This window comes from Xyrauchen texanus, chromosome 36, assembly GCF_025860055.1.
Source record: "Xyrauchen texanus isolate HMW12.3.18 chromosome 36, RBS_HiC_50CHRs, whole genome shotgun sequence".
Classification (NCBI taxonomy): Eukaryota; Metazoa; Chordata; class Actinopteri; order Cypriniformes; family Catostomidae; genus Xyrauchen; species Xyrauchen texanus.
The window spans coordinates 15,367,308-15,393,527 of NC_068311.1; the positions used below are offsets into that span (position 1 = coordinate 15,367,308).

Here is a 26,220-nt window from a genome sequence, read left to right on the forward strand (position 1 = left end):
ACCTCTATTACAAAAGGAGAGCTGGGGGTTTTGATGTTCATCGATTGTGTGATGTCGTCAACATAATTTCTGTCAAAGCGACAGTAAAATTCATTAAGACTGTCAGGCAGCTTAGGATCATCACTGACCACTGGCGCTTTACTAGTATAGTTAGTAATCTGCCTCAGACCCTCCCATACCCCTCTATTGTCATTAACCTGTAGTTTGCTTTCCAGCTTGTGCCTATAGTCAGCCTTGGCCTTATGAACAGCTGCCTCAAAGTCATATTTAGCCGCCTTATATAGATCCCTATCCCCACTCTTATAGGCATTATGTTTATTTTTCCATAGATGGGCGCTGGCATGCAAATTCCACACGCCAATTTCCATTGGCCTTTTCTCAAGATCAGTGATATCTGGGCTCCGCAGGAGCGACCCCTAGTGTCAACTCATCGACACAACGTCTCAGAGGTTACATCAGTAACCGAGAAGATCTAAAGCATGTTTGTAGAGGTAAACATTTGAAAACTAGTGCAGATGGACCAATAATGTGTTCTGTGTGAACGGCCCCTAAGAGGATTGTAGTTACTATCCCTTGAGACGTCAATCCTCACATCTTATCATGTGGCTTGAGGGCATTACCGCGGAGAATAGCGTCAAGCCTCCACACACACTGTCTCCGCAGTAATGTGCTCAACAAGCCACTAGATAAAATGTGCGGATTGACGTCTCAGATGCGTAGGCAACTGAGATTAGTCCTCTGCCACACAGATTGAGGCATCCACATGCCCCACTGAGAGCGAACCACATTATAGTGAGCATGAGGAGTTTACACCATGTGACTCTACCCTCCCTAGCAACCGGGCCAATTTGGTTGCTTAGGAGACCTGGCTGGAGTCACTCAGCACGCCCTGGGATTCAAACTCACGAATTCCAGGGGTGGAAGTCAGCGTCTTTACTCCGAACTCATGAAATAGTTATCAGAGAACAAATTGACCAGCCTGTTCCTTTAAATATGCAAAATAAGCTGATCAGTGATCAAATTAGCCTAGATGAAACAGACTCATGTTTGAAGCCTCCTCTTTTCTCCCTCCAAGGGTAGAGCTGACTCACTGATTTGGTGTATTGGAGTCCAGACAGTTACACAATCACTTTTAAATGGAAAAAGCTGGTTGTAAATCAGCTATGCTTACCCAGTGTGTGCAGCGGCAGGTGGCTTTGCTCCATGTCCCTGACTGCGCCTTCAGCTTTTTTGAATGTGTAAATGGCGGGCGAGAAAATACATAGTGGCTCACTCACACCCTGTGCTTGAGGCAAAGGAATATAATTTTTTCATAATCCCCCCTCCCGTTTTACCCGCGTCTCCCTGTATGGGACTAATGATTACAGGGAGAGAAAGAAATGGAGATTGTGGGAGAAAAAAAATCTCAGCAAACGCTTTTCATTTTAGGTGAAGAATTCCCTGTTAAGCGAGGCAGGCTTCTTTTTTTCATCTTCTCCTCGCTTCTTTGACACAAACTTTTTAGTGCACTGGTGGGAATTGGCTCAAACTGGTTGCTCTAGTTAGAAATTAAAAAAACTAGAAGCATATTTTTCACATAGAAATAAGTGAGCCAAGGGCCCACTGTCAAAATAATACAGTGGGGGAAATCAGAGAGGCATATAGAGACAGAACTTATTTTGTTTTTTACGAGACCCACTTGATGTAAAAGACTGGGTGCCTTTCTCAACACAAGCTACTTGCTTGAGGTAACAAATTGATTCTACAAGGTATACACTGTAGACAGATGTGGCTCGGGAACTGAAATCATTCCTGCCTTTACATGAGATGATAACAGCATTTGCCTGTTCTGCATTTCAGAGTGTTTGGGCCCATTATTTTCATATGGTCATAAAAAGACATGTTGAACATTGTGGCAGTCCATAACATTTCATTCTGATTTCAAACCCCATAATAATGGCACAGACTGAGGGTTGCCCTGCTCTACCAGACTCATTTTCTGGAATTGGAATGAAAAAACTTTTTTTGAAATTGAGGAGCAGGTAAAATATTGAGCAGATCTCAGCACTGTTTGTTTTCCTGTTTTTGGAGCAAAGCTGGATCGTATGACTACCCTCACGCCTACAGGTTCTCTGGAGTGCTCATTATGTCTCTATGCTGATATCTGTAAGCATTCACTATTGGCCCTGTGGAACAAGAATATATCTAACTGGAAATGGAAAACATAAGCAGAATTGCCACCACAAGTGTGCAATTCTGCCCTAAGAAGTGCACTATTAGTATTGGAAATGACACTAACAAAAAAATTACCAAAACATACCATGGTACTATAATGGTTTTTAGGATATGGCACCATGGTACTACCATGTTTTTAGTTTTTTTAATGGTAATATGGTGTTTTTGGAAATCCATTTCAGCACCATGTAAAATGGTAATTATTTAGTACCATGGTATACTGTATATCACAGTACGATCACATTGCTATCTGACACCATCACTGCACCATGGTATAGCCACAACATGTTATATGTAAAGTAGGGCTGTCAGTTTAATGCATTACTTCAGTGCTATTTTTATGAAAGAAAACAAAACAATATGTAACAATATAATGCTTTATTACAATTTTCCTTCCAAAGCCTTCCACAGTATGAAGATAGAATGTCCCACTGACATTCTATGTAAAAGGGATCACACCACATAATAAAAAAATAAAAGGGGTAATTCTGACTTTTTATCTCAATTGTGAGTCACAATTGTGAGATATAAACTAACAATTTTAAGATGTAAACTAAAAACTTGCAATTTCGACTATAACTCTCATTTGCCTTAAAAAAAAAAAAATTGCAATCTGGTTGTAATAGGTCCTAGTGAGGTCTTATTTTCCCAAAATGTGAAATTATATGGATACAGTATTAAATTATTTTAGAAAAAAAAAAAAAAAAAGTTGTTTTCTTATTCCAAAGGTTGTAATAGGTTCCCAGTGAGATGCATGACTTATTACAGGTATTAAATTAAGAAAAGAAATCACAAAAATTCAGCAAAATTATACTTTCACATTTTATTAATGAATACTGCAATATAATACAGTTTTATATATATATAATTAAAGATATTGGTATATTTTTGTAAAATAATTGAAAACTATTTACAGTACAATTGCACATATTGGGAAAATAATTCAGTCAATCCATTGGCATCCTACTACGACCTTCAGAATTGTAATGTATTTTCAATTTATATATATATATATATATAAAACTTCTATATAATAATAGGCATAAGTCAGTTGATTCAATGCTTGGACAGCGCCGATGTTTTAGTGCAGTGGGTGGAATTTTCAGACGGTCCCTTACGCATGCCAGGCAATGAAAGCACAATCGATTGTTTGCAGGCTTCTGAAGCTAGACTGTAAAATGTTTTAAGCCTGTCTAGTATGGTTATATACTTTTAACTTAATTGTGCTAAAGATAGGTCTATATTTACGAGAGAATGTGACACAATGGTGAGAAATAGACTATACCACTGCAAATGCAAACATAGTCTCAATTACATGATATAAACTCACAATTGCGTTATAAAAACTCACAACTGCGACTTTATATCTCGCAACTGTGAGTTATAAAGAAGGATTCGAATCTCAGTCTTAATTTTTTTAGGAGGTACCTTGGTAAATATAGTGCACATGCAGAACATTTCAGGTTTGAAACTTCACTTACATTTTTTTTTATGGGGTAACTAAATGCTATTTTCTTAAATTCCCCTCACTTTAGGGTTGAACATCTCTGGAGGGTGACCAGATAGGAACCTGAAATTTTCACAGAAATAAGTCCTCTATAGTAGCATTTTGCTGTAAAAACTTTGAGTTTGAGATTAGAGCTAGGGCTAGTAGAAATCTGGGGATAAGCCTACTTTAATCATGCATTTTGAGAAATGAACAGAAGTAATAGAAGCATAACAAATAAGAAAAATGAACAGTATTTTGCATGTTTACAGGTACATGTTTTATTAGAAGCTGTGAGATGTCCGCCCTCAGTCTCTGAAATGTTGTGGAAGCGTCCGTTGACAATAGTCAATTCGGAAGGTGTCAGTTTCTGAGAACATTGCTCATGGGAAACCACACTTTGTCCTCAGTAGACATTTTGAATGATGTTCTTGGTCCAAGTGGGTGGAAGAATTTTACAAAAACATCACAGTTTCCACGCTGATGTTCTCAACCAATGGGGTGTCTTTAAAGCATTGAGTTTCTCAGCCAGAGAAACAGAGAATTCATCTCTTGAGAGAACGACGTGATCATATCTGCTCTGTCAGTCATAACCCACTGCAGGTGATGTTTTCAGGAAGTGTGTCATCTTTGTTTGACTCTTCAAGCATCTGCAGTAAGGACTCTATACCTGGACACTGGTCACACTTGTTCAGCATGCAACTTGCACTTTAAACTTTTGTTTATTAACTTTTTGAAGAATCCTGTGATAGATCATGCTTTACTGTTGCCCATTTCAAAAGTAGAAACATTTTAGACCTCATTGAAAAGCATAAGCTATTGTATTTCAATCATAAACAATTACTGTCAAATACTGTTATTTGAGGTACAGTATGTGTGCGCGTAATTCCCCCACCAGCATGGATTGCTTGTGAACAGACATAATACAATTCGAGCTTTAAAAAAACTTCAAAAAAGTAAACAATTTAATTCATTAATATTTCAAATGGCATGACTGTTTGATTGTTTATGGTGCTGCTGTGCTTGAGACGAACAGTGTAATTTTGTTTTAAAATGTCATGGTTCATTCTCTTCTGATTGAGTTTGCTGAATTTGAGGGGCTGCATGATGTTAACGAATCATAACAGTGGACTTTAATATTTACGTTTTAATGAGCTGCTTAGTCAAAAACCAAGCGTTTCAGACAGAGGGACAAAAACAGGGTTGAAAATTGTCAACTAAATTGTGACTGTATTGGTGCATAAAAAAACATTATAACATTACCATTATATCCTCAGGGACGATAATAAAATAATTTTCAAAAAGCACTTCCAGATCCCTTTAAGTTGCAGGTGGTGTTCCTTCAAACAGGCCGAGTTGTCTGCCAAAAAGGCTGATATTCGAGAAGTCACAATAGGTGCGTTGGGCTAGAAAGACAAGTAAAGCTGTGTGTCATCGGCATAGCAGTGCTAAGAGAACCTATGTGCTTGAAAATGGGTCCCAGTAATATTGAGTATATAGAGAAGATAAGTGGTCCAAGCACTGAGCCCGGAGGTACCCCAATAAGAAGCTGATGTGACTTGGAAACCTCACTTCTCCAGGCTACCTCGAAAGACCTGCCAGAGATATAGGACTTGAACCAGCGTAGAGAGTGTGGACAGGAGGATTTGATGGTTGACTGTGTCAAAAGCTGCAGATCGGTCCAGTAGAATGCAAGCGTTGTTACAGCAATCGTGAAGCCACGTTCATGATTCACATCAGGACGTTAATGCCAGCGTCAAGGACTGGTTTGATCTCAACACGAAAAGCGATAATGGGCAAAAACGTCTCATTCTGCATTTTGGTGAGAGTTGGCTTACTTCTGTGGTAATTAAAATGAGGCTGAAAAAAACTTGATTGTTTTGTACAACAAATAGTGTTAAGAGCTCCTTTCTCCATCACTTTATCACTGACCCTAAATCACTGCTGTGTGTGTTTGTGGTGTGTGCGTGTAATGAGTCAAGGTGGACACATTACAAAGGTTCCACCCTTCACACCATTGTTTATGCCGTATTAGTCGTAAATTAAGCAAAATGAATGTGTTTAACTTTTTTAATTAATCACATGCGTTAATGCATTAATTTTGATAGCTATAGCTAAATTCCAATTAATCATGCCCCCGGACTGTAATATGGAATTTACCCAACATCGGAGCAATTCAAGCTTGCAGAACCACCTTCATGTTTTCACGAGTCTGTCAGGAGGTGGCAGTTAGCAAAACTGATGAGGAAGTGTTCTTCTTTCAAACACTGCTGGACGGAGCGCAACTCTGAATGCAGGGGTCTCGAGTAGGGATGTCACAATGTGTATTTTTAATGAAACGATTATTGTCTGAAAAAATAACAAACAAAATCAAGATTTTTTAGATTATCTGCAAATTTACATGTTATGCAAAAATAAAACCCTCCACAAACATATCACAACTTAAGTTTTATTGCACCATTCATTAGGACATGCAGTTAACATATTCCTACTTCAAAGTTGAAAAAAGAAGGTACTTAAGTAGGTGCATTTTTCTCGATATGCCCTCTGACACCAAAATGTACTGTGCCTTTTCAACAAAAAAGTATGCATACCCTTTCAATAAATACAAATAAAATTAAATATAAATTAAAAAATAAATAACCAAAAACAACTATAACTTAAACCATATGTTTAAAATAAAATGGTGTCAGGCTAGGAGACCTTTCTTTCTTTATTCAGTAATCTAACGATCAGCCGGATAATCACAGCACTTTTACTTTCACTGAAATCTTATTCAAGTAGGAAAAACGATTTAGAGGCATTGCATTCACAATATAAAGCTGAACCCTCCTCTTTTAAATTTTAAATAAACAACTCTTCATGTTTACAGTTTCAAGTCAGTGTTTGACTTTACCAAAAGGTTAGTAGTACACTACATATATTATTTGCTGTGTTTGTATAATATTTGCTGTGTTTGTAAAATTACATCTGGACATTAATCTCTGGATGGTGATCCCTCAGGTACTGGAACAAATTAGATGTGTTCAACGCTTTTGCTGACACTTTTTGTCTGCACGTTTTGCATACTGGATACCAGTCTTCAACAACTTCCGTGTCATTTTTTAGATGTGCTCCCAAATAGCTGATTTAATTCGCTTCTTCGGCGGATACAACTTCGGGAGATCGCGTTGTTCCGCCATGTTTTCATTTTGAGAATTTCACGTGCGCTGAAAGTTCACTTTCTGCAAGCGCCCCGCATTACCTAGACAATCACCTTGTGAACTCAATTACCATAGTAAAGACAGGTTCACACTGTATGATTTAGAATAGTCTTTTATGATTGTTGCTTGTCAGACTGTACGTTATGAATGCATTGATATCATCATGGCACACTTTGCGACATTATGTCAGACTGCACAATATAGTAGCCGACTATGGTCCCAATCGTCCTGATCATTGAACATGACTCACGTTACGGGAGTGTTGAGGAATAGAAACGAAACGGAGAAATTTGCCCACCACAGAGGAGCATTTTTCTCTCTCTCTGAAAGTCAGGAAATCAGCATTTCCATTGCTCCAAAACTACTCCATCATGAGCGTAGGCTCACATTTACAATAAGGATGGATTTTGTCAAATAGGCCCACAAAACGACAGCTTGATCACAAATACAGAAAATTACATAAGCTGAGAATAAACATGAGTGTGGGAGGAAGCCTACAGTAATAATGAAGCAAATATTTATTGTGGAAATAAAAAGACTTGTAGCACGACAAATTACAAACATCTCAGGTGGGTTATAGTACGACTATACGAAATTTGACTCAGACAGCAGAATCGTGGCAGCCTCTAGCGTCAGTCGTTACACACTTCACAGCTATCTACCAGCTGGCTCCCGTTACACTGGGATTAGCATAACAGAGATGTGGTCTGAGGCTCCGCCCGGTACGTGCCTGGGATGTTTGTGTAAACAAGATCTAGCGTGTTCGCCCCTCTCGTTGCAAAGTCCACATACTGAATTTAGGGTCACAAGCTCCACCAGTGATGAGCAGTAGCTAGAGACTAGCATAGAGTTCTTGCACCATTCTGTGTTGATGTAAACACACAAGCCACCACCACAAGTCTTACCGCACAGAACTGCATTTCTGTCGGCATGAAACGAGGTGAGCACATCTAGCTGAATGGCGGCATCCAGAACTTTGTCGCTGAACCACGTCTCCGTGAAAAATAATAAATATAGCATATAGCAGGAGGCACATTATCAAACACGCATATGCATGTACATTATTATGCAAAAACAATTCAAAAAGTCTCATGATATAAAATTTGAAGAAAATTAAGAAATCCTTCCAAAAATGAAAATCTTAAGTGCTTGCTAGGTTATGAAACTTTGAATGTATTACACCCAGTGACCATCAGAAGACATGTTGGACCCTTTTCATGCACTCCATCAGCCTTAAGACTTTGATGATATTTGAGAAGCATGAGTATTCATGTTTTACTGCTCTACAACAAGAACAGATTTACAGCTGAACAGATTATGTGTGAAATAATAATCTTGGAAATGAGGGCTTGCCTGCACCAAAAACAATCTCAACCGGCCATGCTGTACAGTGAGTCTTTTTCATAGGTGAATTTCCTGAAAAAAAAAGTCTACCCTCCCATTGAAAGTCATATAATTGATCGACACAGAGTGTTTTAATTATTAAAAGTCATCACTCTCTCACGCAAGAGCTTTATTGACCTCACTGAAGAAGATCTCTCACTTTTTAAATGCACGTTTTCATCTATTATTCCCTTGTTTATGTATGTTGTTTAATTTTGGATTGCTGCATCAAATGATTACCCGCACCTTCCCCTGTCTATGGCACTCATCTATTGCATGAGAGCAGTAATAATTATGGTGATTTTCACAGCTGCTTAAAACCGGTGAAATGCGAGCAGGCATTTAATAGTGCAGGTGTGAGAGCGTATATTTCTAATAACATCAATGCCACTGACAAGAGAGTGGAAAACCAATGAGCGACTCATGAATAATGCTTTTAAGGCTCTACTTGCTGCAGTGTGTGTGTGTGGCCAAATTTCTGATGCACAAGATGAGATGTTCCTCCATTCGACTGTGAATGTATTAGTAACTCATTAACACAAGCACACTGCAGTCAATATGCATTTGTGTCTGTTTGTATGCACTCAAGTGAAAATCATATCTGAAAGCAAATAAGATGCAGCTTTCTCATTCAAACCAAATCCATAAAATGTTCTTGGCTGCAACATTATCTCTGTTCAAAACATAGTAAGCTGCCTCTCTGACCATTACCTACATAGGCAGCATCCTAAACATCTTTAAACTTCGTAAGTGACTGCTTTGAAACACTACATAGGCAACGACTCTGTACACCACATACGTAAATAGCAATCCACACTTGAAACTCTACTCGCAAACATAAAAATACATAACACATCTTGTAAAATGGCTATTGTTAATTACAATTTTTATTGATACTTTTCAGTATAGAATGAATTACAATTATATTTATAATCAACTTTTCTCTCGCCTTGTGTGCCACCTTGGATTCATTCACTGAGCTGTCTTTGAAATTGGACAAACAAGGTATCTTAGAAGGCAACATGATTAAGAATCCTATCTTTTGGAGTTTTCCTATGATGCCTTAAAATGCTAACTATTTAGACAGCTCAGTAAGTTTTAGAACAGCAATATCTTGCCATAACTAGAGTTTGAGGGGGCATCTATCTGAGTCTAGACCACATTGAATTAGCACACCATGCACATATGCTTATTAATTCACACTGACAGATAAAGTATGATGATACTGGATGCTCCCGTATCTTCTTCTCTATATAAATATATGCACAGTGGCCAAGAGCACAGCTTCCTCACATATCCAGGAAGTCATCAGGACTTCATATAATGTGCTGTGCTTTCAGTGATGCACTTTACCTAAACCCAGACACACACCAGATTGTCTCGCCTCACAGAGTAGGCCGGTTCTAACAAACTCCAATTATTTGAGTGTAACGAGATCCTAGAGTGCGGCGTTTCACCGGACCATCATCATTAACGTGGGGTTGAGTGGCAGTTGAAAACACCATGTTCCCCCTGACTGACTGCAACCATGTCACTCATGACAGCAGACCACCTCAACCCCAGCAAAATGGAATTCACAGATATAATGCACACTTTGTCTCTTTATCGCAACACATTTATATTGGTTAACCAAATAAACACACCTCAGAATATAGGGTTGTCAATCAAAAAAAAATATATAATTTCTTGTTGTTTCTTATAATTAATTGTACTAAATGAACGTGTTAAACTGTTAACCCTACTCAAAATATTACTCAAATTCTGTGCCTGAAATTCATTTTTGGGGTTTTTATGAGTAGAAATGAATAAGAAAACAAGTAGAAAAATTATGGATACTATCGATACAATGTGTTTAATATATAACCTACTCATAACCTACATTTTTGGTTTTATGGTTAGTTAACAACACATAATGCATTGCTATTTCTACTACCAACTTGCATACAAATGCAAACATTATGCAGACCAGTCTTTCAATTATGATGAATAGGACTCATCTCATCTCATCTCAACACAACCGGCACACACCTACACGTTTAAGAAGTGGGTCAAGAGAACAACACATTAAGCTGAGTGAGACGAGAACCCTACTTAACCTTTATATACTTTATATAAACACACAAAAATAGGTGGTAGATGCCATTTCGGTTTATGTAAGTAAACTGCAGTACTGTTAGCATAACAGTAAATGCCCTGGAATGGCTCTGTGCACCGCGTGATGGGAAAATGTTAAAAAAAGCTGCAGAGTTGACACTATGCTCAAAGCTGATGAATAATGTGACTTATGTGACTTCACAATAACTTTCACATCCCATTTCACACTATAGATTCTGCCGCTGGCTACAATATCTAAACTGGGTTTCTGATAATCTGCCACATATTAGAAGGGGCTGTGATGTAAGCGTGCGCTCGTCCAGTCGACCCTTTCTTGGCACAAACTGAGAGACTAAGCTCATAATCTGGACTTCTAACCATGTCCTAATTTTGAAATTAATTGGACTATTTTTTCCTCTCTCTTTTATTTCCTCAATTTTCTGTGTTTTGGTCTCAAAGCTTTACATTATATGTAATTATTTTGTGTAGCTTGTAATTAGTGGTGCTTTCTAAGGCAAAAATCACTATAATAATTGCTCATATTTAGGGTTAGGGATTTGAAAAAGCCCCTTACCCTAAGGATTTGGGTGTGCAACTCGTCCCACATGTTTGTGCTACAGACATATACCTCAGACATGATACAGGTTATGTACTGCTTGTTGAGGTGTGTTATTACTTTTTTACATGACCAGAATATAACATGAAAAAATAGGCGAACATATTGCCTAGATTTACATTGAAGGAGGGACCTGAGCCATGTCTAGGGACCAGAATATCATAGAGACATGAGGTAAGCTAATATGATTTGGGTAACCACCTAGAACAAAACAACTGCATTGCAACACGTAAAAAAAAAACAGTCCGCCCTGGCAACCACCCACAAAACCCAAGCCAATTTTGCAAGGACAAGCTCCACGCCAAAAAAAAGCTACATATTGTTATTGCTATCGTAAATAATGAAAATAAAACATGTTTTGTAAAGCGTTACTGGCAAACACACAGAGTTAATGGCACCCGTATTTTCTTGGTTTGTTACAGATATATTTGGGCTGTTTTGAGGCAAGAAGTGTGAATATGTTGCAGAACTGGCTATTCCCTGCAGTCCTGCCATCTTTAAGAGCATATGTCTGCCACAAAGATGCACATTCACACCTCACACTATGAGACACACACTTACCAAATCTGAATACATTAACTCATCGCAGCACGCTATAACACACACACACACACACACACACACACACACACACACACACACACACACACACACACACACACACACACACACACACACTCACACACACAATGATATATAAAAATAACACTGCCATTCACAAAAGACATATCAGGATTTCCTTTAGTAGATGGGTGATGCTAACTTGTTCAAAACCCTACAGAAATGGCTGGTCTATTTTAAAGGGATTTTAGGCTCATCAGCTGGTCAGGCTTGGAAACCAGCTAGAACACCTTAAACCAGCTAAGACCAGCAAACTAGCTTAGGCTGGCTTAAGCGGTTTTATTTTTTTTATCAGGAAATTCATTCCCGGATGGAGGCCATGTTAGCATATGCTTTGAAATTTCTTTACCACCATTTAAAATCCACTACAAATAAGTTAATGAGCATGCTGAAGTCTATTCAATCTGTTTTTCCACAGATGAAGCCTTTAGTCATACATTGTTATATTATCTCCTTTTAGATTGCTCACTCATTCTCTTTCATGTAATTTTTCTTGCTTGTGATGTGTGTTTTACTCCCCTGGTCACAATTAACAGCCCACACATACAAACAAGAAAATGTATATTGTTAGGATCCGGTTAGCATTCAACTGCTAACACTGAGCTCACCCAATAGACACACAGCGGGGTCCAAAAGTCTGAGACCATTAGTGAAAATGCTTCCGTTTTTATTTATTTTATAATTTACCATTCTATGATTTAAATTAAAATTTTTATGGAAATTTGAGAATAGTATTTGTAATGTTCCCTTTTGCTATAACAACATCATGCTCTCAGAGGCGGATATTGAAAATTGTTTATGGTGTGACATGAGGACTATGAGCGGTGGACACCAAAGTAAGGGCACATGCATCGTTCTTCGGTATTAAGTTACCAAGCCTTTTGCAACAAGTACTAGTTTATGTATTTACTGGGATACAAACTTTAGATTACAGCCTGCAAATTGCAGTGCAAGTACACTGAATTTACGGTGTTCCTTTTTGTAATAATAGTTTATCTATAAATTACTTACATGTAGGTATAAGGGAACAATATGCAAAGTTTGGGGATTAAAGGGGAAACATCCTGGAAAATTACAAATAATTTATACTGTAAGTATTTTATAATTAAGGTGTAAATATTCTAATATTATGTGGTATGTATGACCTACTATGCTACATGCAATTTAATTTTTCAGAATCCTAAAGCTTTGTTTATTTACAGGTTTAACTTATATTTTGAATCCCACATTTTCAATGTGGCCTCAGACTTTTGGACTCCACTGCATGTAGCATATCCAAAAAAAATAACTGCAAGACAACCTCTCTAATTAGTTTACTTCTTTGTTGTTGACACGCTTCCAAGAAACATCCACCTCGTCCTACTTCACTTCTCCATCCTCTTCCTAATGATTCTCAACCTGTTTCATGTTGTGAGGTGTTTGCAGTAGACCAAGACAGAGCTCACATCTCCCAGTGGGAAATCCAAAAACAAGAGTGAATCTAAGCCTTCCTACTGCCACTGATCCACATCCAAAGAAAATATAAACACATCTGGTTGTGTGCGCCAGCAAACATTGAACATTTCATCCACCTGCTGAGATAAAAGCATGCAGACAGAATGTGCTGTCTTTGTGTTAGGGTCCGAGACATATCTTTGGTGCTTCGAGCCAATAAAATAATCAATGGCAATGGTACCAAGATAGCATAGCTCGTAGTTGTCAAGATGCAAGGATGGTGCCCTGTTCATTATGAAGGAACTGGCTGTATATTGTTGTCCTACAAAGACTCCATGAAATCAGAATTGGAGTTTTGTAGCTTTTAGTCCATGCATATGAGCTCTGAAATCAGCTTTATGCTAGTACTGTATACTCTAAAAACAGACAAATTAGGGGCCTGGGTAGATCAGCGAGTAAAGACGCTGACTACCGCCCATGGAGTTGCGAGTTCGAATCCAGGGCCTGCTGAGTGACTCTATCCAGGTCTCCTAGGCAACCAAATTGGCCTGGTTGCTAGGGAGGGTACAGTCAAGAGGTACCCTCCTCGTGGTCACAATAATGTGGTTCTCGCTCTCGGTGGGGCACATGGCGAGTTGCACACAGCGTGAAGCCTCCATACTCGCTATGTCTCCGCTTTATCACGCTCAACAAGCCGGATTGACTGTCTCAGATGCATAGTCAACTCTGCCAACCCTGCCACCAATTGAGGTGAGTCACTATGCCACCATGAGGACTTAGAGCGCATAGGGAATTGGGCACTCCAAATTAGGGAGAAAGGGGGAGAGAAAAAAACAAACAAAAAAAATTACAAATTATATTTTGTTCAGATATACACATCTAAAATTGACAGCCTTCTGGAAAAATGTATAAAAAATACTGATGCTTAGGCTCTCTAGAATTAGAGCATTTCTGCAACCGACCAGGAAGTAGTGATGCAAGTTAAGACTATTGGCCATTTAAAAAAAAAAAAAAAAGTGATGAGCCCTTTTATACAGTATCCCCAATTAGTTATGCCACTCAAATTCTCCAGTGTGTTAAATAGAGGCACTTTCTAAAACTCCCATAGACTTGCATTGAAGGAGGGACACAAGCATATCTAGGGACCAGAATATCATAGAGTCTTTAGGGTGAACTCTTTGGCAACCAAATAGGAACCACTCAAACCGTAACCACCCAGCAATATCCTAGCAACCACTTTGCAAAAAATCATGTGAACATGTAATATGTTTTTGAATGCCATTTTTCACAACCTGGTCTCATAGAATCAGGTTCCCTACATTTTAGATCAATTAGTTTTACGTGCCTCATTCTATGTATCATTGCAGTTATCTTGTGAAATAATCACAAGAGTTTGGTAAAACTTTACAACAAGGTTACGTTCGATAACATTAATTGATGCATTAGGTTTCATGAACTAACAATATATATTCTTTTACAGCATTTATTAATCTTTGTTAATAAAAATACAATTGTTCACTGTTAGTTCATAATAGTAACTTTAGGTTCATATTGCATCAAGTTAACAAGTACAACTTTTGGTTATAAAAATGGATTACTATGATGAAATTAAAATGAACCAAAATTCATAAATGCTGTAAAATCATTGTTCATTGTTAACTAATGCTGTTAACAAATGTCAACAAATGGAACTTTGCTATAAAGTGTTACCATAAGTTTTAATCACTTTCTCAAAGTTTTCCAAAGTAAAACGGCAGATTAACATTTCATAAACACCGTTTCCCACACAATACTATCTCATGAAATCGACACTTTTACTACACTGCACCCAAAAAAGTCTTTTTTTGGACCGCCTTTAGCTTTTGATTATGGCATTTTTGGCAGAGATATTGTATTGATGACGGGAGAGTCAAACCAGTCCGTAAAGTCTTCTCCAGCACATCCCAAAGACTTTCAATGGGGTTAAGGTCAGTTCCCCGTCTGTCGCTCACTTCGACGTTGTGTCGAGTGAAGCAACACTAGGGGACTTCTTGAAGGCCTCGGTTACCTCTGAACATGAGAAAAGGCCAATGAGAAATTAGCAGACAGAATTTGCATGTCCCTCCCCTGGACATACGGGTATAAAAGGAGGGAATCATGTGTCTTTCCATTCAGATTTCTTCTTCGGAGCCGAGAGGTTGTGCGATCAGCGAGCCGGGATCACTTACTGTTCCACTCACCTCTGCAGAGCTTAAGCCATTGGATCGTATGGTGCATATCAGCAGTTTATTTTCTCTAAAAGAGCAAATGCATGGCTGGCGTTGAACGTCTTTTTCAGGACGCGTCTTTATAAAGATGCCCTTCTGCCCCTGTGTAGTTCCTGGATGCTGTCGATTTCTTTCCAGTGATTGCCAGTGATTTCAGTAATCTTAGATGTTTTCTTTGCTTGATGAAGGCCAATAATTTGTCCCTTCTGAAACACAGAAACATCTTTAACCACGACTACGAGATTCGTCTTCTGACATGGTTGTTTAAGAAATGAGAAACTACACACTGCAAAAGTTAGGGTTAAAATAATTGTTGTCAGCTGAAATGTATTAATCAATGCAACAATGATCCAATCATTAGCTCTTAAGTATCTGCTTGTTTAAATCCATACAGCAACAATTTTTTTTGGACAGGCAGTGTATAATGCATGTTTTCAAAGATGACACATTTAAAAGCTTGCATTACATAACCAACTGCATTTATAAGCTTATTTAAATGTGACCAAGTTGCGCGGTGACGCAAATGATAAAGTGCTGTACTTTGAGCACGGAAAACCAGCTAAGTTGTCACATGAGCCGAAAGCAGCACCACATTAAATTACATGGTCGCTTCAGCTATTGCGTTTTTCATCTTGCATTTGCTTTAATGACACTATCGGTCAGGTTTAGATGTAGGATTTAAGGTAAAGATGTCGGTTTTGTTTATTTAAAACAAACAGATGAGGATTTTAATGTTAATGACTATCCTCTTAAATTAGATTTTAATTATTCTAGAAGTTAGGTTTCGGATAAAGGTTTAATTTAGGATGGTAGATTTTGTTAATTTAAAGCTCTATAGAGCAGTGGTTGGCAACCTTTTTTTTTGGTACCTGAAGTGCCATTTTATATTTTTCTTGTTAATTACAGTGCAGAGCTGGCATGAATAAAACAGATGATCATGTAATACAACATGATTTGAGAATGTTCCAAAGATCTTGTGTGCTTCTAAGGAAACAAGAAATCTGACATTTTGTATCAAAAGTGTTCAATTTAAAGAGATTTTGAATCAGACCTTTTTCCTTCAATTATGTAGTTTAAGGAGCGGGTATACTTGGATGAACATCTTAAACATTGATAACAGTGTTTTCTTATATACATAACTTGTTGCAAAAAGGAACAAATGAAACAAGAAAATATAGACTGTCGTCTGCTCTATGCGACCGACACAAAGCGGATGTGTTTACTTGCACGACTCACCAAAAGTGAAGCCGAGATGTGAAGCAGGAATGATTTGAACTTGCTACGCTTATCTGTTGTTGACTAGCACAATTATCACATTTCAGTAGTGTTTAGGTTCCTATTCAGCTCATGACTAAATAAAAACGGTGCGTGATGATGACGAAGGATTACAGAAAGCGGAAGATTGGCATGCCACATGCAGGTGTGAGGGACCTCACATAAATAAAATACATACTCCTCTCTCGCGTGGTTTATAGCATGTCCGTGATTAACCCTCTGTATGCCAATGCTGGCACACATGCCATTGGTGGCCGAGCATTAACCTTAACCTTATCTTTTCATCCCTTTTAGTGCTCCTCGGTGGACATTTCACCTCAAAAGTGCACTGATGCGTGTAATGTACTATGTAATTTAATTTAGCAATAATTTTACCACAGACATGTAATTTTGAGATCAGACAGGTTTTGCATTTCCTAATGTCATCATCTTTTAAAGTATACATTGGTTAGAGTTTTCTAAAGTCTCTATTTTCATTGGAAGAAAACTCCATTCCAGTGGGGATGAGAGATAGTATTAGTTTGGATGTGGACTCAGAATACCTAAGCACCCACCTGTTGGGAAAAACAGTACATAAATTGAATGTAATGTCTTTGTTAAGCTCTGAGACAACTCTCTGGAGTGCCAAGACAATAAAGTAATCAATGCCAATGGTATGGAGATTTCACAGCTCCTGGTTGACTAGATGCACCAATTGATTACACCCTGTGCGTTATGATGGAAATGGCTGTAAATTATTGTCCTTAATGTGCTGATGTGTATGTAGGAGGAGACATTTTAACAGAGTGCTAATGTGGATGCATAATGTTCAGGTGTATGACTTCGGTGTGGGTTAAAATGCATCAGTCGTGCTAGTCAACTGAGTGTTTTTAAGCAGGTCTAATGTTTCTACTACACACAAACTAGCCTGTCATTTGCTTCCCACCCTTTTGTCTGTGGCCCACAGCCTCACTCAATCATGCTATGATTGCTTTTTGATAGCTCTGCCGTTTTATTTATTTCTCTCTCTCTCTCGCTCTGCTCTCTCTCTCTCTCTATGTCGCTCCCTTGCTTTCTTCTCTCTCTGTTCTCCTATCCCTTAATTCTCAGTTGCAACCACTTCAACAAGACAGCAAATGAAAACAGTAGAGAACAAAAGCGTGGTGGAAACAGTTTTGGCGAGCTAGAACCGGGGCTGCATTTTTAGGTATAAGACAAATGTTCATTCTCTTCTCCCCCCCTTTTTATTTTTGTTTTTTAAAAGGTAAAAGGTAATACTTAAAAAGTATTAATTCAGACATTGATGAGAAAGACTTATACAATACAAACAGATATGAAGAGTTTAAATGAGAATTTCTGTGGAATCACTGTTAAGTCATACGTCATTATGTGCTCAGAGTTGAACATTATTCATAATAATGTTTTAACAATGCTTCCTGAATTTGAAAGCCATAAATCATGTATCAGCAGATAGCTGCTTGAGGCCACTGGTTGGGTTTGTAGACCCAGTCTGTGAGGGCTGAGAGACTGCAGTATTGCAGTGGTCTGGATGTCTGCAGCACACTGATGTCTCACTGCAAAGAAGAAAGAGGAGCCTGGTTTGACAAGCACTGCCTGGGGCTGAAAATCTCTGCTCTTTGTGTTCTGGGGAAAAAAGAAAAAAAAACTTTTCAGAGCTGCTCAGAAAAATCTATACTGTCCACTGGTGTCCATCGAGCTCATTCTTGGATTTACTTTGCTCGCCCCACTCTCTTTCACTCTGGTTTTCTTCTTCAAACTTGCCTCCTTTAGTATGGCAGAGAATGCAGCTTGTATCCAGTTGTTTACGAGGTCTGGCATTTTCACTAGTGCCCAATACATCAGGAGGTGTGTGTATGTGCTTAAGTGTCTTTGTAAGGGCAAATTTTGTAGCGATGCTGTACACATGGGCAATCTCTCCTGGCCTTTTCCTAATCTGCTTTGGAACAAGTACACCGCCTGTTACACAAGCCTCTCCATGATAGTACAGATAGAACCAGACTGGTATTAATCATACCACACTGTCTGAAAACAAGGCCGCACCAAATCTCCACCACCACCTCCTCTGCTTCAAGTGTCCCTTCAATCTTTTCTACTCAAAGCATGTAGCAAATGATTGATTGTTCAATGAACGCTTGTAAAATGTGTTGGGTCTCATTCACTAATAAATAAATCAAATGATTTTCATGACTTCCGGTTCAGTTAACTGTTCCTGAACGTGCATTCTTCTGCCATTGCGGACGTAACACCAAACTAAAATACTCTGACAGTGTTTTCTGCTATGAATCAGTGACACTGCAACGCCTCTATTGAATCAGCAGCACAATACGTACAGTGCAACCAGATTAGTCTGATTCCCTAATTAATGACTCTCATGAGCCGATTCTTTTGAATCTGCAGTGCAGTTTGAAACATATAGTGAGGCCAGTGTAGCTCGATTCCTGAATAAATTACTCTCATGAGCTGGATCTTTTGAATCTTTTATTTATTTGACTTATCAGCCTGTTTTTTTAGTATAATCAAAAACATAGGCCTACTTGATGGTTACTGTATAGTTATTGATATGAAAATATGTAATTAAGGGCCCCGATATTGATGAAAAAAGTGTGAAGTCATTTCAAACAAATCTGGCCAAATCAAAGGTGTTTTTGAGTTTGTTTCGGTGGATCGTAACAGCTCTCTGGGTCAAACTTTTAGGAAAACTTCTTACCGGCTGCTAAATACATTCTTACTGCCATTGGTCCATGTCATAATTAGTTGTGACCTCAAGCTCCACCTATTTTGAGGCCGGCAACTAATTCTGTCCATTAACACTATTTAATAAACCCATCTTTGTAGTAGTATCAGTGTCATCAGTACAATAAGAGTGTAATTGCACATATTATGGCCACATATTGTGTTACAAATGACAAATTAAACATAATCTACTGCATATTAGGATTGTAACGGTATGACATTTTCACGGTATGACACGATATGATTACGGTTCCAGAAAACATCACAGTTTCATGGTATATGGTATTGCCAAATTATTATTTCAGTTAAAATGCCCCTTAAAGGAGTGAAAACAGAAGATTGTATTAAAAATTTTTTTTGGTTGAACAACCTCTTTATAATAATTTAATCTTGAAACCATTTTTTTAAGTATGTGTAAAAAAACTCTCAAATTATAAACATGATAAAAAATTGCATGTAACTATAAATAAAGCATGTTAGTTTACATGTTAGCATAGCACGTTAAATTAACTAATAACATTAAATTAACTAATAACACTAATATTTTAATTAATTAAAATAACATTAGCTGACAGCACATCCAGACTGCTCCTGTCTGTACTTTTAACTCAGTGGTTCTCAACTTGTTTTGCTTCAGGACAGATTTTACATTGGACATCAAGTGTCGACCTGCCATAGATTAAACATAACCTGTATTTAATGTACCCTGGGTTGCATTTTCTTTTATGTTGCATAGTTTTGTTCATGGTTTTCCAGTACAAGGACATGCATCAAGTGACATTATTTTAGTTGTTGATGTCAACAACAAAATCTACAGGAAGTTTTCTCTCCCCCCTTTAAAAATTGAAGAGCATATTTATTTATATGAGCTCCTTATTATCCCGTTTGTTTCCCAATTTCAAACATAATTCAAACAGAACATACATATTACACAGGAGGAAAGGCTTCTCATTACCATGGTTATGTCAGTGTAGCTAGTCTTGAATAATAGTAATAACAAAAAACTAAACTAAAACTGCCACTATTGATATAAAATGAGGTCTAATAGATTCTACCTTTAGATTATTTCATATGAAACTATAACATTTTGGCAAAATATAACAGTTACTTTAACTCATGTAAAATCAATTTTGTAAAGGTGATGAAGTGTAATGAAAAAACTAATTAGCGCATAGCACAGTGTTGCTCTTTTCCTCCTCAGTGCAGTTTGGCATGTCAGGGCTGCCTACTGTTTGAGAGGTTTGACTTGACTTCCTCCATAACGCTTCAAACTAGAAAAGTCTCACTATAATTTAAATTGGTCACATCAGTTTTGAGGTCTGCACTCCGCAATATGAAGGGAAGCCCGGTTGTTGAACACGGGGGGAAGAGAGAAGCGCAGGCCATGATTGCAAGCTGATTGCATTACACTCATGCGAAAGTGCAGATGAGATGCCTTTAGCTGATTGCGAGATTATCATTAAGTCGGCCTCTGCAGTTCTAAATAGGCTATCACTTGGGAGGCTGCCGAAATATCTTCAATGGGGCATTGTTCTTTCCCTGCTGTCCGCGACCCAGTCCGAATAGACCTGCGACCCACCAGTTGAGAAACAATGCTTTAACTTTAACTTTAACTTTAACACACACACACACACACACACACACACACACACACACACACACACACACACACACACACACACACACACACACAAGCATGTTGTGTTTCCATGTTTTATGGGGACTTTCCATAGACATAATGATTTTTATACTGTACAAACTTTATATTCTATCCCCTAAACCTAACCCTACCCCTAAACCTAACCCTCACAGAAAACTTTCTGCATTTTTAAATTTTCAAAAAACATAATTTAGTATGATTTATAAGCTGTTTTCCTCATGGGGACCGACAAAATGTCCCCACAAGGTCAAAAATTTCGGGTTTTACTATCCTTTTGGGAACATTTGGTCCCCATTAAGTGATAAATACACGCTCACACATACACACACACACACACACACGTCAGACCCCCTCGCCTCACTGCTCTCTGACATTTTCTGACATCACGTGTGTGTGTGTGGCGCAAGTTGACGAGTCTGACAAGTAGGAAAGGAGAGGCGCAAGCGCATGGGAGATTCTCTGTCCGGTTGCATTTTTTTTTTCACAATACCGTAGATAAGCAAATGAACATGGAATGATAACTGTACATTTTCATACCGTGGTACACCATGAAACCAGTATACCGCTGCAACACTACTGCATATATTCCTTTAAAGTCCTTAAAACAGCTTTTACTGACCTCATGTGAATTCCACTCAAAGAATGAGGCATAACATCATTGATAACACATTTAATGTGACATTAGTTAAGGTTTAACATAAAGTCTTGTGCGTCCTCATTTAAAAGTACTTATAAACACATTCCACAGCCGTGTGGCAGGTGTCCGAATGTTCGCAAACAGTATACCATTGCTCGGCAGTTTCAAACTTCTTTTTACCCCTGGGCCCTGAATGAAGAAGAACTTCTCCAGAAGTATATCGGTGCCCTAAATATGCACATTATTAATTTTGTTGTAATTAGTGGCATATTCGTACTTGGGTGCACAGAAAATGTTTTCATGCAAAAATCTCCAGATTCACAACAGTTGCATATGCACATAAATGTATTCCTACCTTCGTTCTAATCTTGATTAATCTGGATTATTCTAAATGAGGGAGCGCATGCCTGCAGTTAGTAATCAACAATTATGCATAAAGCATGTTTCTCAGGATAGGTTTATTTTTGAAAAACAATTTCTGCATAGCTACATACCTTAAAGTCTTTGCTACAAAAAAGCTATTGAACACTGTTCTTGCCCAGGAAAAAGATGCAATTCAATAAACACGCATTGACCTTTTGTGACAACATGCCCCAATTGTGTGGCATTTAAACCTTTTGGTTTTGACCAGTGTGGATTAATTATGTTTGCAAGAGCTATAACCAAAATATGATGAAACTTTACTTTAAACAAAATATAATTTAAGAGGGTTTTGAATTAGTTCCTTGAATCCAACATACAAAACTTCTGCTAGGGCAGAGATTTGCACAATTGGACTTGAGACAACTTCCCTGTGTGACAACCAACCCTGGTCTCTACTGTTCTGTACACAAAAAGCATTTCAGCATAACACATTCCATGTTTTTAAGGCTACCATAGAAAGTTATTTCTAAACTTCCTAAATTTAAGTGTGAATTTATTGATGAATCATGATTTCTTTGTGAAAAATATAATGCACAGGTTTACACACAAACATGTACAACCAATTAGCGAATAAGACCCAAAATGTCTCTCTCTTTCTGCATATTATTCCACCTCAAAAAGTTTTCACTTAAAAAAAAAAAACTCCATTCTGTTTGCATTGTGCTTGATTGCGCAATTAAACTCTCTCTCTTGCTGTCTTTCTCCGGAGTGTCTCATTGTGAGGCCTGCAGCGTCTCTCCATCTGACCACTGTGTCATTGAAATCACTGGGGAGGAAAGAACATCTCTCTCCCCCTCATCTTTCTTTATTTATTCCATATGCATTTGCTATGAATGCTGAAATTTGTAAATAGAATGATAAAATGCTGTGCGCTTGTTTGTTGGGACCAGGGCCTGTTTGTTAATGCAGTGTGCGCAGGATCACAAGGTTGAGTGACTCCGGAAGCTACAGAGAGGAGACAGAGAGAGAGGGAGACAGAAAGAGGGATACAGCCACTAACCTGGAGGCTGATATGCATTAATGCCTCTTGGATGAACAGCACCACAAGCTGCACTAATTATCGTATAGCTTGCAATCAAGGTCACAGAGAGAATTGAGGAAGAATGGGAGCAGAGATTTGCTTCTGATTGGCTAAAAGGCTTTGCTGGGTTGCTTCTTGTTCTCCACCCCTCTTATCAATGCTTGCTAAGACAAGCATCACTATTTACCATTTCTTATATTTAAAGGGATGGTTCACCCAAAACCTAAAAGTCTGTAATAATTTCCTCATCCTCATGTTGTTCCAAACCAACACAAGCAGTAAGGAGGACCCAAGCGCAGGAATGAGTAAAATTAAATACTTTTGTTTAAAAACTGAAACAAACAGGGAACACAAAACTCACAAAAGGAGAGAAAAACTAAATTATGATTTGACAAACACAAGAGGAAAGACGGCACAGTAAATAGAGGAACAGGTGCAGACAATAAACATAACGAAGAATAAACACCCCCCAACAGACGACTCTTGGTGGACCGATGCCCGACAGGATGGATGGATTGGCCCAGGGAGTGGACAGACAACCAGGAGGGCAGAAAGCAGATCAAGAAGGGGGTTGGTGGAGAAGACCAGGGAAAAGGAATGGGCCAGGCGGACGGTCGGGACCAGTCTGTAGGTTGACCGGAAGGCCATGGTGGAGTCAGAGAAGTGTACGGCGGCCTAGAAGGACTGGGAGGCCAGGACAGAGAGGGACCCGGAGACCAAGGCAGAGTCTGAGCCACTGAGAAGCTGGTGAAGTCAGTAGCAGCCACAAATAACTGGATAGACTGGTTAGTAGTTGTTAGAGACAGGACTGGGTCAGGCCGAGTGAGGACTGCAGAGAGCTGGGCAGGGACCTTACAAGGCTGAGCAGAATGGTCGGTAGTCGTTGGGGATAGCAACAGGGAAATGGTCTCTGTGTCCGGGCATGCTGGCAGCGACTGGTGAATGGTCTCTGTGGCCAAGAAGGCTGGCAGCAACAGGGGAACAGTCTCTATAGCCATGAGTGCTGGCAGTGACTGTAGATCGGGTGCGTCCTGGCGGTCAGCAATGGGAATGGCCACAACCGCCTCCTGGTGGGCAGCCACAGACTCAGGTGTGGAGCTCAGTCTCATCCTCCTCCTATGAGTGCTGGGAAGAGGGGCTGCAGCACCCACTGTCAGTGAGGGGGCATCTCTCTCCTCTGGCTGGGATGAAGAGAGCCATCCGAGACACAGGCTGAGATAAGATAATCCCACTTTAGAGCCAATTTGACGGTCTCTGTAAGACTCCCCTCTTCACCTCCAACAGGAATACATGACTTGATGGGCTCAACAAGGCCTGCCACAAAGAGATCAATGAGGCATTCCTGGTTGAAGCCCAAACCAGAGGCCAATGCTAGAAAGTCCAGCAAATACTCCCTCACCGGCTGGTTCCCCTGATGGAGACCAGAGAGCTTTTTGGTCTTGGCAGCTCTTTAGTGAATCGGAGAATCAGAAAAAAAAAAAAACCATTCCTGCTTGGTCCCTTACAGGATTTACATTTTTGGGTGAACTGTCCCTTTAGGGTTAAGGATTTGAACAAACCACTTATATACTTCATATATAAATTATACCAAATCAAATTATGCAGCTTTTTGAGGAGAGGTGTGCCTTTGATTTTTCCAAGCAATCAAACTAACAATTTTTGCCTGGCAGACGATAAAATGAGCAAATAAATTACATTGAAAGAGGGCTCAAGCCATATCTAGGGATCAAAACCTCTTATAGCCCATTTCCATCCAAATTGCGATGGTTCTTGTGCCGAGACTGTGCTTGGCTGGTTCACAGCTGGGGCAATCTGGAGCCTATAGTAAACTAACCACACTTTTCCACTGAATACCACAGAGCAGTACGGTATACGTAATGGGTTATTGGCTACGTGGTAGTTTTACGTGACTACCTCAAACATAAACAAACATGGCACACAATGGTGTTTGTGCAGCATACAATTTTAACTCGTAGCATAATTACATGTATGAACTTTTTAAAGTGGCTTATATTGATAAGCACTATAAATTGTAACAATGGAATTGTTTTAAACATTGTTGTAACATAGTTATATTTAGATTTTTGCATATTATATTATGTTTAAGACTTGATTGAGAATCTCACCGGTTTACATAACACATAGCTGCAATCTTCCTAATTTAGTGAGTAGCTGGTCAAAAATCCCCTTATGGTACAAAACAATGCACAAAATAAAATGACAAGTACTGAAAGCAAACAAAGTCAGCAAATCTATTAACATAATGAGATCAGCTTCAAAACACCAGTGTGCATAATTTCTTGCTGTATCTCCTCAGTCTCTTTTTTTCTTTGTGAGTTTTTCTCAGATCTCTGTAGCAGACCATATATACATGTGTGCTAGTTTCGTCTGCATTTCCTGGGTTTCTTATTGTTGTAGAGTGATGATGTACTCCTTGCTGCAGACAGTAGCTACTGTTGTTGTTTGTAAAAATTTGGTGGCAAAACATAATCACACCCTCCACCCCCTGGTGTAATCGGTTCCTGTGTAGAGACCAGCAAGATTTTGGGGCCAGTGCAGAACCATTGTTTCTGCCCCTGAACAGCCTTTTCTGCGATGGAACATGCAGAAGAGTTCGAAAAGGCCCAGGAACCCGTCCCCAAACCATATCAGTGAATAAGGGCTATTAGAGACTTGGAGGTGGCTCTTTTGGGCGATCACCTAAAAACCATCCAGAACACTTTAGCAACCACCTGAAAACATATTGGCAATGACCCAGAACACCCTAGAAACAGAATAGCAACAAATTAACAACCATTCTAAGCAACTTAGCAACTAAACAGCAACACCCTCTCAACCACCTAGAACACCCTGGCAACAGCATAGCAACACGTTAACAACAATATACCCAAGAAAAAGCATAGCAATATGCTAATGACCATTCAGAGCAACTTCATAACAACACCCTGGCAATCACCTACAACAACTTAGCATCTGCATAGCAACAAACTAACAACCATTTTGAGCAGCTCAGCAACTAAACAAAGACACACTGGGGACCACCAAGAACACCCTAGCAACAGAATAGTTTACCACCATTTGTTAACAACCATTCAGAGCATCTTTATGAACTGCTAGCAACACCCTATCAACCACCTAGAACACCCTGGCAACAGCATAGAAACACATTAACAA

At 38.9% G+C, this 26,220-nt stretch overlaps 1 protein-coding gene across 2 annotated transcripts in view; it reads right to left on the minus strand.

Moving 5' to 3' along the window:
- The window catches only part of LOC127629545 (reticulon-4 receptor-like 1), a 275,944-nt gene that overhangs the window by 47,623 nt on the left and 202,101 nt on the right, over positions 1–26,220 (minus strand). The window contains exon 1 of one of the 2 annotated variants that reach the window (XM_052106632.1): positions 1,172–1,277. The exons of the other annotated variant lie outside the window; for it this stretch is intronic. Coding sequence (XP_051962592.1) covers positions 1,172–1,205 — 34 coding nt within the window. The 5' untranslated portion in view covers positions 1,206–1,277. Of the gene's footprint in view, positions 1–1,171; positions 1,278–26,220 lie in introns of those variants that run through there. 2 annotated transcript variants of the gene reach the window in all.